This window comes from Heloderma suspectum, chromosome 1 (assembly GCF_057233095.1).
Source record: "Heloderma suspectum isolate Gila_16-S chromosome 1, 16-S_ref, whole genome shotgun sequence".
Lineage (NCBI taxonomy): Eukaryota > Metazoa > Chordata > Lepidosauria > Squamata > Helodermatidae > Heloderma > Heloderma suspectum.
The window spans coordinates 175,802,527-175,815,547 of record NC_139458.1 but is presented as its reverse complement, the minus strand read 5'-3'; the positions used below and the strand labels follow the sequence as shown (position 1 = coordinate 175,815,547).

The window sequence follows — 13,021 nt, the reverse complement described above, 5'->3', positions numbered from 1 at the left end:
AGTATTTCATTGACTTTGTCCATAACAATCATTTGCACAGAAAACCTTTCAATTTCATTTTTGTGCAATCAGGGAGGGGAAAATAATATTTGAAACTAAACACAAGCACATGGTTTGATCATCCTTGAGATCACACTACTCACCAGTTGTTTCCACGATGCCCTCTAGGATGACAACAATTTCAAATTGTTCAGTTTGCATGCTTCGCTGAGAAAGGTCATAGAAGGGGCTTTTTGAATCGATCACATGGCAGATTGTAAGCGGTGAAACAAGAAAAAGTTGGTCTGCCCCCGTGCTAAAACCTACATCCAGTTCAAGTTGATCGAGGGGGAGAAATTCACCCTCAGGCGTTTGCCGAGACTACACAAAAGATGAAGAAAGAAAAAGAGAGAGAAATCACAAACTAGTACAGTGATTTTCAAGACAGTCTGACAGCAAGTCATATCCTTGCCAACACTTTGCGCTATCAATCATTTGAAACAAACTCCTAACAAAATGATTATCCAGCAATGTTATTTTCGGGGCGGGGTGGGGCAGGGAGAGAAGCCAAACATTACAGAACATGCGTTAATTATTTATGAATACATATTACTATAATTAAAAGCTCACTAGCTCACAAGATCTGCAGAACTGCTGGGCACCAGTGCTAAAAGAAGTGACAGAAAAGGATGAACGCTATTTTGAACTTGCCGCTGGGTCACCGAAAGTACCCTGCACTGCAGGGAAGGCTGACAGAGAATATGCAATACATACCAATTTTTCTGTGTTTTCTGTGGTCCCTTTACAGGCTGACCCATCATCTGCATTACTGGGAGTTTCCCTTATGTGGTTCCATACGGGTGGTCATCTCAGAAAATGGTGCTGAGGGATTATAGTTCAGCCTCTTGTCTAAGGGCTTTATTGTATCCCCTATGTTCGTGAATATTGCCATGAAGCCACTGGGAGAAGTAATCTGGAGTTTGGATCTCATCAATATGCAGATCATAACCAGATCTACCTCATTTTCAATGAATGCCAAGGAGGCTGTAGAAGTTCTGAACTGTTGCCTGAATGCAGTGATGGACTGGATATCAGCTGATGAGTTGAAGCTTAATCCAGACAAGACAGGGGCACTGTTGGTCAGTAGACAAAGTAATTCAGGATAGGAGTGCGGCCTGTTCTAAATGAGCCTGCACTCCCTCCGAAGGATCAGGTTTTCAGCTTGGGAGTATTCCTGGATCCAGCATTACTCCTGGATGCTCAGGTGGCTGCTGGGCCAGGAGTTCCTTTGCCAGCTTCAGCTAGTCCGCCAGCTGTGCCCCTTGCTGGAAAAAGCAAATTTGGCCATAGTGATACATCCTTGGGTCACTTCCCAATTAGATTATTGCAATGCACTCTATGTGAGGCTGCCCTTAAAAAGCGTTCAGAAACTGCAAAATGGTACAAAATGTGGCAGCCAGATTCATCTCTGGTCTATGCTTTTTAGAGCACATGACACTGGTCTTCTGTCAACTGCAATGACTTCCAATTTGTTTTTTAAGGCCAAATTCAAGGTTCTGGTATGACCTATGAAACCATAAATGGCTTACAGCTAGTATATCCGAAAGGCCACCTTCTTCCATATGAAACTGCTCCCTAGACTGGATTATCTCTGGAGGCCCTGTTATATATTTCCCACCACCAAAAGAGGCTCAGTTGGTGGGGATACAATGTCATAGATATTAAAGATAATACGGACTCAATCTCACTTCTGTTATTTTTATTAGATTCATTTTTGTCCTACAGCCTTTGTGCTCTTCTTAAGCATTCTTATAGTATACCTTATTGAACTTTGTAAGTTTGTTACATCCTGTGAAAGTTGTTACTTTTTTAACTTTTTTTGTTTTTTGTTGTTGTTTTTGTTTCCCACATCTTATTAAAGAGGACAAGGAAAATATGAGTTAAAATCAATCTCTTACTAAGCTAGAATCTTTCTGATGCTGCCAGATGCATTCATTCTCTTTGATTCATGGTGTAACCCAGCCTTTCTCAACCTGGTGCCTTCCAGTTGTTTTGGACTACAACTTTCAACATTCCAGATCACTGGCCATGCTGGTTGGGGCTGATGGGAGCTATAGTCCAAAACATCTGGAAGGCATCTGGATGGGGAAATCTGCTATAACCTTTACTGTGTTTTTCACCTCTGACCTCTTAGCCTACCATTGTTAGCCTAAAGGCTTCTCAACACAAGGCTGTTAATCCACAGAATCAACTTCCAGTTTTCACAGAATTGAGATCTGAGCACTACATGAGGAGCTTTTACTTTCCTGCTTTTCTGCTACATAACCTCTAAGTGGCACTGTGGTATAGCAGAATAGCACAAACACACAAGTGGAAAAACTGTTTTATTTCGCTTTCAGAAATAATACTGCATTTTCCCTGTTCTAAAAACTTGCCAAAAGTGCTCTTAAAAAACAGAAGCAAAACTGGAAGTCATGACATCTTCTAAAGAACCCGTAAACAACCATGAGTAGGGAATGACAAGCACTGAATTAATGCCTCATGTAGAAAATTGCTAAGTAACAAGTGACGAACAAGGTTCAAACATTTTCCATTGAAACTCAGGGGGGGAAAACACATGGTTCAGATAATGAGTAAAGGGGAAGGCTGGATAATTTGGTGGTAAAGATACCATTGTTAATATTTTCTACTTATGACCTGAGTAGATGAAAATAAGATGAAATATTTTAAAGATTAAATAGAATTCAAAGCAGTCCATAGTTCAGCTAGTACAAACACAACAGATGTCAAATGCAGAAAACCCAGGCTGTAAAAATTGTATCTTCATTTTTGGAACTTAAGAAACCTACTATTTAGAAATGTTAATCAAAGAAATGAGATAAACATATTACACCCAAGTCATAGCTGGGAATTTTGGTAAAATTCAAAGGAGACAGAGGCTAAGTTAAAGGAGACGCAGGATAAGAGGTAAGTGGGCTGCAGGAAGCCCAGGGGGCTGCCCTTTATCCTTCTGAGTGGCTGTGAGCTCACCAGGTGCTTCTGAAAGCTCCAACTGAATTGGGGGGGAGGGGTGGCCTGAGTACTCCCAGCAGCTGAGTGGGCAGGAAGCTTCAGTCTGTTTCCCGCCTCTGAGCAGAGCTGAGCAGAGCAGAGCAGAGCAAGCTGCTCCAGCTTGTCCAGGGACTACAGAAGCAAGCAAGCTCCCAGAGAGAGAGCGACCAGAGCGAGCAAACAGGGGGAGCAAACAGGAGTTGGTCAGGGGAGTTCAGCAGGGGAGGTCAAGGGGGAGGCCCCTAACATTTTTTTTCTTTTTTAACTAACTTTTTTTTCTTTTATTTGTCTTGTAACACACACTTCCACACCAATGGGACTCTGCTTTTAACCTCTACTGAGTAGAGGAGCAGGCACAGGTTAGTCTAGAACAATCACAAAGCTAGACACAAAAAGGGAAAAGAGGTTATGGAAGGACAAGACTTTCCAGTGGTGGTGACCTGCAAGGTGTATGCAATGTTTGTTTTCTTGCCTGAGAACAACATGGCCTACACCTGCAACAAGTGCAAGTTGATCGTGCTGCTAGAAGAAAAAGTAAGTGGACTGGAGTGGCGACTGTTGACCCTCCAGGGAATAAGAGAACACGAAGCGTTCTTGGACAGAAAGGGGGAACTACAGCAGCAAAGGGAAGACCAGAATCTTGAAGAGCAACAGCAAGATGAGGCAGAAGTGGGAAATGCTGAGGTGAAGAACAATGGAGTAGAGGATACTCCTTGGAAAAGGGTGACAGTTAGGAGAAGAAGAACTAGACGCCACTCTGCACCAGTGGAAGCAGTGGAGCTGTGGAACCGATTCCAGGTACTTGCAGATAAGACTAGAGGACAGCCAGCAGAGGAAGAATCACAGGGGAACCTACATGAGAGTGAGCAAAAGGCTGAAGGTCAGTCAAACAGAGGCGATGAAACACAGGCCTACAACAAGAAAAAGAGAAGAGTGGTAGTAGTGGGAGACTCCTTGCTGCGTGGGATCGCGACCCAAGTATGTCACAAAGACCCGTGGACTCACCAGGTATGTTGTTTCCTGGGAGGACAGATTAGAGACATGACTGAAAGGTTCCCTGCACTCATAAAGCCCACTGACAGGTATCCCTTTCTTCTCATCCATGTGGGAACAAATGATACCGCCAAGCGGAGCTACGAAGAAATCACATCAGACTTTGAAGCTCTGGGAAGGAAACTCAAGAACTTTGGGGCCCAGATAGTTTTCTCATCCATCCTTCCAGTAGTTAGAAGAGGGATAGAAAGGGAACGAAAAATACTCCGGGTGAATGACTGGCTACGAAGGTGGTGCCGACAAGAGAGATATGGATTCTGGGACCACGGGCTATACTTCCTGGAAGATGGGCTGTTGGCTAGGGATGGGTTGCACCTCACAAAGGATGGGAAGAATGTGTTTGGCCACAGCATGAAGAACTTCATCAGGAGGGCTTTAAACTGAATCCTACGGGGAAGGGAGATGTAATGTTGGGGGTAACAATGGACATAGGCTCATGCACTGCAATGGGGAGAACAGCTCTAATAGCGCCCAATAATAGTTTTCAGACACATATAAGAAGAAAGCCAACTATGAAGCACATGGTCTTCGATGTCTATATACTAATGCCCAGAGTATGGGAAACAAACAGAACAAACTTAATACAAGAGGGAAATTATGACTTGATAGGTATAACTGAGATTTGGTGGGATGACTCTCATGACTGGAATACAGCAATTGAAGGATATCACTTGTTCAAAAAGAACAGGAGGAACAGAAAGGGAGGTGGGGTTGCACTGTATGTGAAAAATACATATCTCTGCACAGAAATACAGGAGGAAGAGCTTGGTAGCCCCATCGAGAGCATCTGGATCAAAATAAATGAAGCAAAGAATAAAAGTAACCTGATGGTCAGAGTCTACTACTGGCCTCGTCATCAAGACGAGGATGAAACTTTTGAAAAGCAAATAGCCAGTGTTTTAAGGAAGCATGATGTCGTTGTAATGGGGGACTTCAATTTCCACGATATTTGTTGGGAGACAAATTCTGCAAAACATGGCCCCTCCAGGAAATTCCTGACTTGTGTGGCAGATAACTTCCTCCTACAGAAAGTAGAGGAAGGAACTAGAGGATCGGCCATCCTTCACTTGATCCTAACCAACAGAGATGACTTAGTGGATCAAGTAGCAGTTACAGGAACTCTGGAAGAAAGCAACCATGTTGTACTTGAGTTCTTGGTTCTAGGGGAAGCAAAGCCAAGTGTAGTCAAACGTGCACCCTGGATTTTAGGAAAGCTGATTTTAATAAACTCAGAACAATGATCCGTAAGGACCCATGGCAAGCGATGCTAATGAGAAAAGGAGTCCAAGATGGGTGGGAGCTTTTAAAAAAGGAAATTCTCAAGGCACAATTACAAACAATTCCAACAAGAAGAAAAGGTCGAAGACAACAGAAGAAGCCAATGTGGCTTCACAAAAAGCTTAGAGATGACCTGAAAACAAAAAAGGACACATATAAGAAGTGGAAAGAAGGCCAAGCAACAAAGGAAGAGTACAAGCAGGCAGCACAGAATTGCAGGGATGGCGTCAGGAAGGCTAAAGCTGAGAACAAGCTGAGGTTAGCAAGGGATACTAAAAGCAACAAAAAGGCTTTCTTCAGCTACGTGCATAGTAAAAGACAGAGGAAAGAAATGGTTGTTCAGCTATTAAATAAGGATGGCAAAACGATAAAAGATGACAAAGAAAAGGCAGAGGTGCTCAATTCCTACTTTGGCTCAGTCTTCTCCCAAAAGAGGGTCTATGACCCCCCTGGCAAAGGTGAAGTGCAGGCTGAAGGGGCAGGATTGCAGCTTGAGATCGATAGGCATATGGTCAAGGAACACCTAATTACTTTGAATGAGTTCAAGTCTCCAGGGCCAGGTGAACTGCATCCTAGAGTAATCAAGGAACTGGCAGAAGAACTCTCAGAACGGCTGTCTATTCTCTTTGAGAAATCATGGAGGATGGGGGAAGTGCCAGATGACTGGAGGAGGGCTAATGTTGTCCCTATCTTCAAAAAGGGCAAAAAGGAGGAACCTGGGAACTACAGACCAGTCAGTCTGACATCAATCCCTGGGAAAATTCTGGAGCAGATGATAAAGCATTCCATCTGGAAGCACCTTGAAAACAATGCACTCATTACTCGAAGCCAACATGGATTTGTCAAGAACAAGTCCTGCCAGACAAATCTGATCTCATTTTTTGATCAAGTCACCTCCCTTGTGGACCATGGGACTGCTGTAGACATAATATACCTCGACTTCAGCAAAGCTTTCGACAAAGTGCCCCATGATATCCTGATGAGCAAACTAGCTCGAAGTGGGCTAGATGAAACAACGATCCGGTGGATCCACAGTTGGCTACAGAATCGGACTCAAAAAGTGCTTATCAATGGGATCTTCTCAAACTGGGGAGAGGTAACAAGTGGGGTACCGTAGGGCTCAGTCCTGGGCCCAGTGCTCTTCAACATTTTTATTAATGACTTGGAGGAGGAGGTGCAGGGAATGCTGATCAAATTTGCAGATGACACCAAATTGGGTGGGATAGCTAATACTTTGGAAGACAGAAACAACATTCAAAGTGATCTTGATAGACTGGAGCGCTGGGCAGAAAACAACGGAATGACATTTAATAGGGATAAATGCCAAGTTGTGCACCTAGGAGAAAGAAACCAAATGCACAGATACAAGATGTGGGATACGTGGCTCAACAACACTACACGCGAGAAGGATCTTGGAATTGTTGTCGATCACAAGCTGAATATGAGCCAACAATGTGATGTGGCTGCAAAAAAGGCAAATGCTTTTTTGGCCTGTATTCATAGAAGCCAGAATACATAGAATACATATATAGAAGCATAGCTTCAAAATCCCGGGAAGTACGAGTTCCCCTCTACTCAGCACTGGTTAGGCCTCATCTGGAGTACTGTGTCCAGTTCTGGGCACCACACTGTAAGAAGGATGCAGTCAAATTGGAGAGGGTTCGGAGGAGGGCAACAAAGATGATCAGGGGACTGGAAACAAAGCCCTATGAAGAGAGACTGAAAGAATTGGGCATGTTTAGCCTTGAGAAGAGAAGACTGAGGGGAGATAGGATAGCGCTCTTCAAGTACTTGAAAGGTTGTCACAGACAGGAAGGCCGGGATCTCTTCTCGATCATCCCAGAGTGCAGGACATGGAATAATGGGCTCATGTTACAGGAAGCCAGATTCCGGCTGAACATCAGGAAAAACTTCCTGACTGTTACAGCAATACGACAATGGAACCAATTGCCTAGGGAGGTAGTGGGCTCTCCCACACTGGAGGCGTTCAAGACGAGACTGGACAGCCATCTGTCAGGGATGCTCTGACTTGGGTTCCTGCATTGAGCAGGGGGTTGGACTTGATGGCCTTGTAGGCCCCTTCCAACCCTACTATTCTATAATTCTATGATTCTATAAAATTGATCATCTATTGTTAAAGACAGCTGAGTTGAAGTTCCATTCTTTGTTTGCCATCAAGGAACATCTCACCAAGGATCATATAATTATTATGGACATTGCTGAGAGATTTCAGGATGGGAACACCTGTTCTCATCTTGACTTCTCCTTTTGGGAGAAATATCATATATATAAGCCATTTTACTCTCTTTTTTAAAAAAAGAAAAGAAAAGCATGGTCCTGAAAAAATTCTTAGAAGTCTTTTTGAAAGGCATTTTGCATATTGCATATATGTTCTCGTTTGATATTTTGTTATCATGTAAATATTGTTTGCTGTTTTGAATAAATGTTTCCCTACAGACTATATCTCAAGCCTTTGATTTAAATATTTTTTGGGTCAACTACAAATATCTACTGGGTCCACAATATAATTAGGTTGTACTTTCCTTCATAGGAAAATTTATATCACCTAGTTAGCTGACAACTTAGTGTTACCTGAATATTGGGCATATTAATCTCTGCCCTAGGGTGAATGTGAGCGCAATACGAGCCTTTTCTGTGGCAGCATCTCAGTTATGGAATTTCCTCCCAAAGAAGGTGAAATTAACCCCATCCTTGATGGCATTTAGGTGGACAGTGAAAACATTCTCATTCTACTTGGCTTTTAATGGCATTTAATATGTAATTGAAGGCCTTATGTTTTTAGTTATTTGATGTTTTGTTTGTTTTTGCCCTTTATATAAATGCTTCAGGCCCTTGTTAGGGCCAAAACGCAATATAAAGTTATTAAATAAATAAATAAATAAATAAATAAATATTACTTAAAAGTAACAGACAGGGCAATCTTATAGCCCTTGGGGACAGCATAGGATAGATTGGAAAAAACCCTCCAAGGTTGGAGATAGCTCTGATCTTGGAGGAGGGTATATGATCTCATATCCCCCCCTCCTTGTCTCCATGGAAACAGTGGCACCCTCACCTCCCTGATATTAGAGAGGAGGAAAAGGGGGAAGCTTAGGTCATGGTGTGTATAGAGCAGGGGAGGCTCTGAATCCAAAGGATCCAAACTCCTCCCAGCCCCAACCATGCCCCAAACACAGGGGAAGCATTCAAACCAGTCTTGGAGTGGGTCTAAATGATTTTCCTCCTATTGCCTGCAACAGGAGGAAAATGATTAAACAAAAAAAAATGGAGGAAGAGTGGCAAACTCCACCCCTTCCTCATTTCTGACCTGCCAGCAGAGCTTTGCAAATGTCGAGAGTGTTCTGACCTTAGAGCCGTCCAATACAAAAATAGGATTGTGCCCTAAATAACAGATAAATGGACAAGCACAGAGTCATTAAAAGATACCTTCCCAAAGTGGTGCTGGTTATGTGAAATCTTGGTTAAAGTATTGCTCTTCTGTAACTGAAAACTCTTCAGGGTGTTTTTTTTTTAAGAGGATACCTGGCCCCATAAGAAACAGATAGTAATGTGTAGTAGAACGAATTAGGATGTTGTCATTGTGTAGTTAACTTTTAAAATGTGCAGACAGATGCGTATGGATTGACATAATTCACATATTAAATATATATATATATATATATATATATATATATAAATATATAAATATATATATATATATATATAACAACGTCTATTTCAGTGAGTTTATTTCCAAGTAAGTGACAGGATTGCAACCTAAGCCTTATTTTATACCCTTCTGCTCATGAAGAATTTCTTCTCAAATAAATTACATTACAAAGGATAGTTTTAAATTACTAGATTTTTTAAATATTCCAAACAATTCATATTTCAGATCTTATGACATGTACTAAGGGTTATATTTTAAAATACCTGAACTTTTAGCTTTGAAATGATATGCTATTACTATGAAGAAAACCCCAAATGACATTTAGCAGGTTTTATTTGACAGGATTCCAATATGATAGGGAATTAAAATTCACTACGGTTACATGAGTGGCTGTGTTTTCTCAGATATGCCATCGTATTACACAACACTGATTTTACATAAATATTTTAAACATGAAATGCTCCGTAAAATATATCTGCATGTACCATGCATTTTAGACTCATCTGTAGCATTTTATTTTGAAAGTTTAAGTCATATTGATTATCTACAATGCTTATGATTAGAAAATTAGTATCACAGAATGGCCTAAATACTGACAGAGCCTAAAGCTCAGCAAGACATACAGTTCCAGTTCAGAGGAGTTGGACGTAAGTTGCTAAACAAATACGTATTTCTTAAATTTTTGCCCTACTTTCTAACCAGAAACTAGCTTACAATTACAAAAATAGCAACTGAAGAGTAATGTATAAAAATATTGAAGATGTATGCTGAAGGATTTTTTGTGAGCATTAACTGTAGTTATTCAGACTGAGAGTCTATGGTTGTCTGTTTTGTTTTTTCATTTATTTACTTTCATTTATTACATTAATTCATCTTGCTTAGAGGAACCAACTCAGCATGGTGTACATGGAGTAAGGAAAGAAAAGGAAAGGTTCCTCCTGTGCAAGCACCTAGTCGTTGCTGATTTCTAGAGGGACACCGCTTTCGCTGGCATTTTCATGGCAGACTGTAGCAGGGTGGTTTGCCATTGCCTTCCCCAGTCATACATGGAGTAAGACATTAGTTTAAGATGCCAACAATGCTGTGAGGTCCATTAGGTTGAGAAGGTCTTGGTCAAGGACACCCAATGAACTTTATAGCTGAGTTGAACGCTACTCCAATTTACTCTACCTGCTGTGCTACACTTGCTGCCTTGCTGCATCCTTCTATTCATTCTGATATCTATTGCCTCTATACATTCTGATATCTATCTGGTAAGAATAGCAGTCACATGTTCTGTGATGCTTCCTTCCAGGTTAGCTGGTCATATAACTCTGCTAAACCTTAATGTTCTACAGTGTAACCAGACACTATCAATTAGGCAGATGGATTTGACCAAATACAACTGCTAAGCATGAAATTTCGAAATGGCTATTGTAAAACTGATTCATATCAGTTAATCAAATATGGTATTGTCCTTTCAGAACTTTTTCACTCCTCCGCTAATTCATATTTTTTCACATTGCTTCCATCACTTCAGGGTGAGGAGCAGATTTTGAGGCCACATGCATTCCCCATCAAGATGCAAACACACACATAAAGGAAGCACCACTGAAATGAATGGGAACTGCATACGAACATTACCATACCCCTGCCTAACCACAATTAATGTGTGTAGAAGGACTACCCACAGAGCCTAAGGATTACCCAAGGGCTTTTACAGGAAAGGAGCCACTGGAACAGCTGCCAATTAGAGCCATTCCTGAATGGTTATCTAAAATGGATAAAAACATTAGACTCCATAAATAAGTTTTGGAGTAAAATAAAACCACCCCCAATTTTCATGTTCCTTCTCCCTGTATGTGGTCCTACTTCTAATATGTCTGGATGGTCGTAATGTCAACATTGCCCAGAAGGTTACAATGTTTTTAAACAGAGTCCTAAAATTAGACCAAAGCTGCTTACAAATGAAGATACTTGACTTTGCTCATTTAACAATAAGTATATGCACTTATTTTCCCTATGCCATTAGGAACATAGATTTTTGTTTGAGTGTACATCTTCCTTTTATTTGTAAAGAAATGTAAATGGTCTGTAGACTAATTTTAAGTGAACTGTCTATATGAAATTTACTCTCCCTCCTCCTCCACCCTTCAGGGTGACTCCACTCAGTTCATATACATGTGACTTCACAAATTTTGCCAACTATGTCAAAGTACAATTCACTATGATTAATGTTTTCTGAACCTAACTTAACTATGCTTTATCCAATATGATAATGTTTTGTGAAAAGGAGGCCTGGTTTGCACATAATGCTAACCCATGGTTTATTTAAACCATGGTTTGTTTCCCTACCCAGCATTTGTCTGACAGATAATTAAAAAGCATGGTTTGTTTTCTCAGTCCCTGTTTTTTCTCCTTGTCCTTCACCCACTCCCTCCCTGTATCTCGGCTGCCTTTGCCACACTGCTCTACTGGCATGTAAAGAGGCTGGGGTCTTGGACCGCTCTTGCCTGCTTCCTCTGTAGCCTGGCGAAACAACCCGTGAACAACCCACAATTCTGTATTCACATGTAATGACAACCCATGGTTTAAACAACCCACAGTTCACAACCCAACAACAAACCATGGGTTCTCTTCATTTATTATTACATTTATATCCCACCTTTTTGCTCTTGCAAGGAACCCAAAGCAGCTTACATGGTCCTCCTCCTCTCGATTTTATCCTCACAACAACCCTGTGAGGTAGGGCAGGCTGAGAGTTAGTGACTAGCCCAAAGACACCCAGTGAACTCCATGGCCGATTAGGGACTAGAACCCAGATCTCCTGAGTCACAGTTCAACACTCTAACCATTAAACCACACTGGCTCTAACCACTGCACTACAGCTCATGGTTAACCCATAATTCTGGGTTCACCCATAACGACAATCTATGATTCAGCAAACGATAGTTAATTAAACCATAGTTTTTCCCTTACATGCAAACCAGGTCAATAAATGAACATTAATTGACCAGTTTGCTCTTAGATCTCATTCTTGGGACAGAAATAAACATACTGTTTTCTTTGTGTCTCTGAGCACAAAAGTGAAAGGCATGTTTTTATATCCTTTAAATCCAAATTTTTCAACAGACATTTGTTTTCAATAGATATATATCCCATTGTTCTTTGTATTTAGGAGTCAGAGGGAAATACATTTGCCAGTTTCACAGTGGATCTAGATTGTCTTTTGTCTCCTAGAAAGGGTCTCAGGCACATTTTACTGACTTTCTTTTGGTACTTCCTAAGAAAATCCTTTACAGCAACCTAAATTGCAGACTTTTTTTCCTGGGTGCTCTGCTGAATTGTAACAGAATGGTTCCTTCCATTCATCATTTCAGGTTTCACAAGCAATAAGCAGGACATCTGTGCATGTATGGTTCTGTGTTAATCACAGTATATACTACTATACCATATTATATAAAATGCAGGAAGTACGTATTTCAAATGTGTGCATGAATATGGTGCAGTTTATTCATTCTTAATGCTTTGGGTCTAAATTCATTTTTTCTAAAATTATATTATACCATACAAGTTAAATAAGAGTATTTGTAAAAATATTCTGAAATAAGATACCCATTGGACAGCATGCACTATATAACTATGTGGCTGTAAGGTGCAATGCCTTCCTGTAAAGTTGATCACATTTTCTGAACTGCAGTGTAACTCTGAAAGCAGCTTCAGCTGCATAGTAAATCATATGCAGAGACATCTCAATGTTACAGAAAGAAGCAATGTTATAATGTTTCAATCAGTATAGTAATTGGTGTGCAATGCAAATCTGAGACCAGAGAAATAATTAATTTAAATTCAGGGTTGTGCTAAATTCCATAGTCTGTTCTTCATAATTGGTTATTAGAGCCTAATAATTCAAGTGCATTCTGTGGTATCTATTGCTGCCCTCTAAAGACTAGGCAAACACCAATGAGGATATTTCACCTATAGTTTATCCCGCCATTTTAAATTATTGAT

The 13,021-nt window shown here is 40.8% G+C and overlaps 1 protein-coding gene across 1 annotated transcript in view; it reads right to left on the bottom strand.

Moving 5' to 3' along the window:
- KCNJ3 (potassium inwardly rectifying channel subfamily J member 3) overlaps positions 1-13,021 on the bottom strand; it is a 193,884-nt gene that overhangs the window by 177,082 nt on the left and 3,781 nt on the right. The window contains exon 2 of the mRNA XM_084811011.1: positions 144-360. Within this exon, the coding sequence (XP_084667137.1) occupies positions 144-360 (217 nt within the window). The remainder of the gene's footprint in view (positions 1-143; positions 361-13,021) is intronic.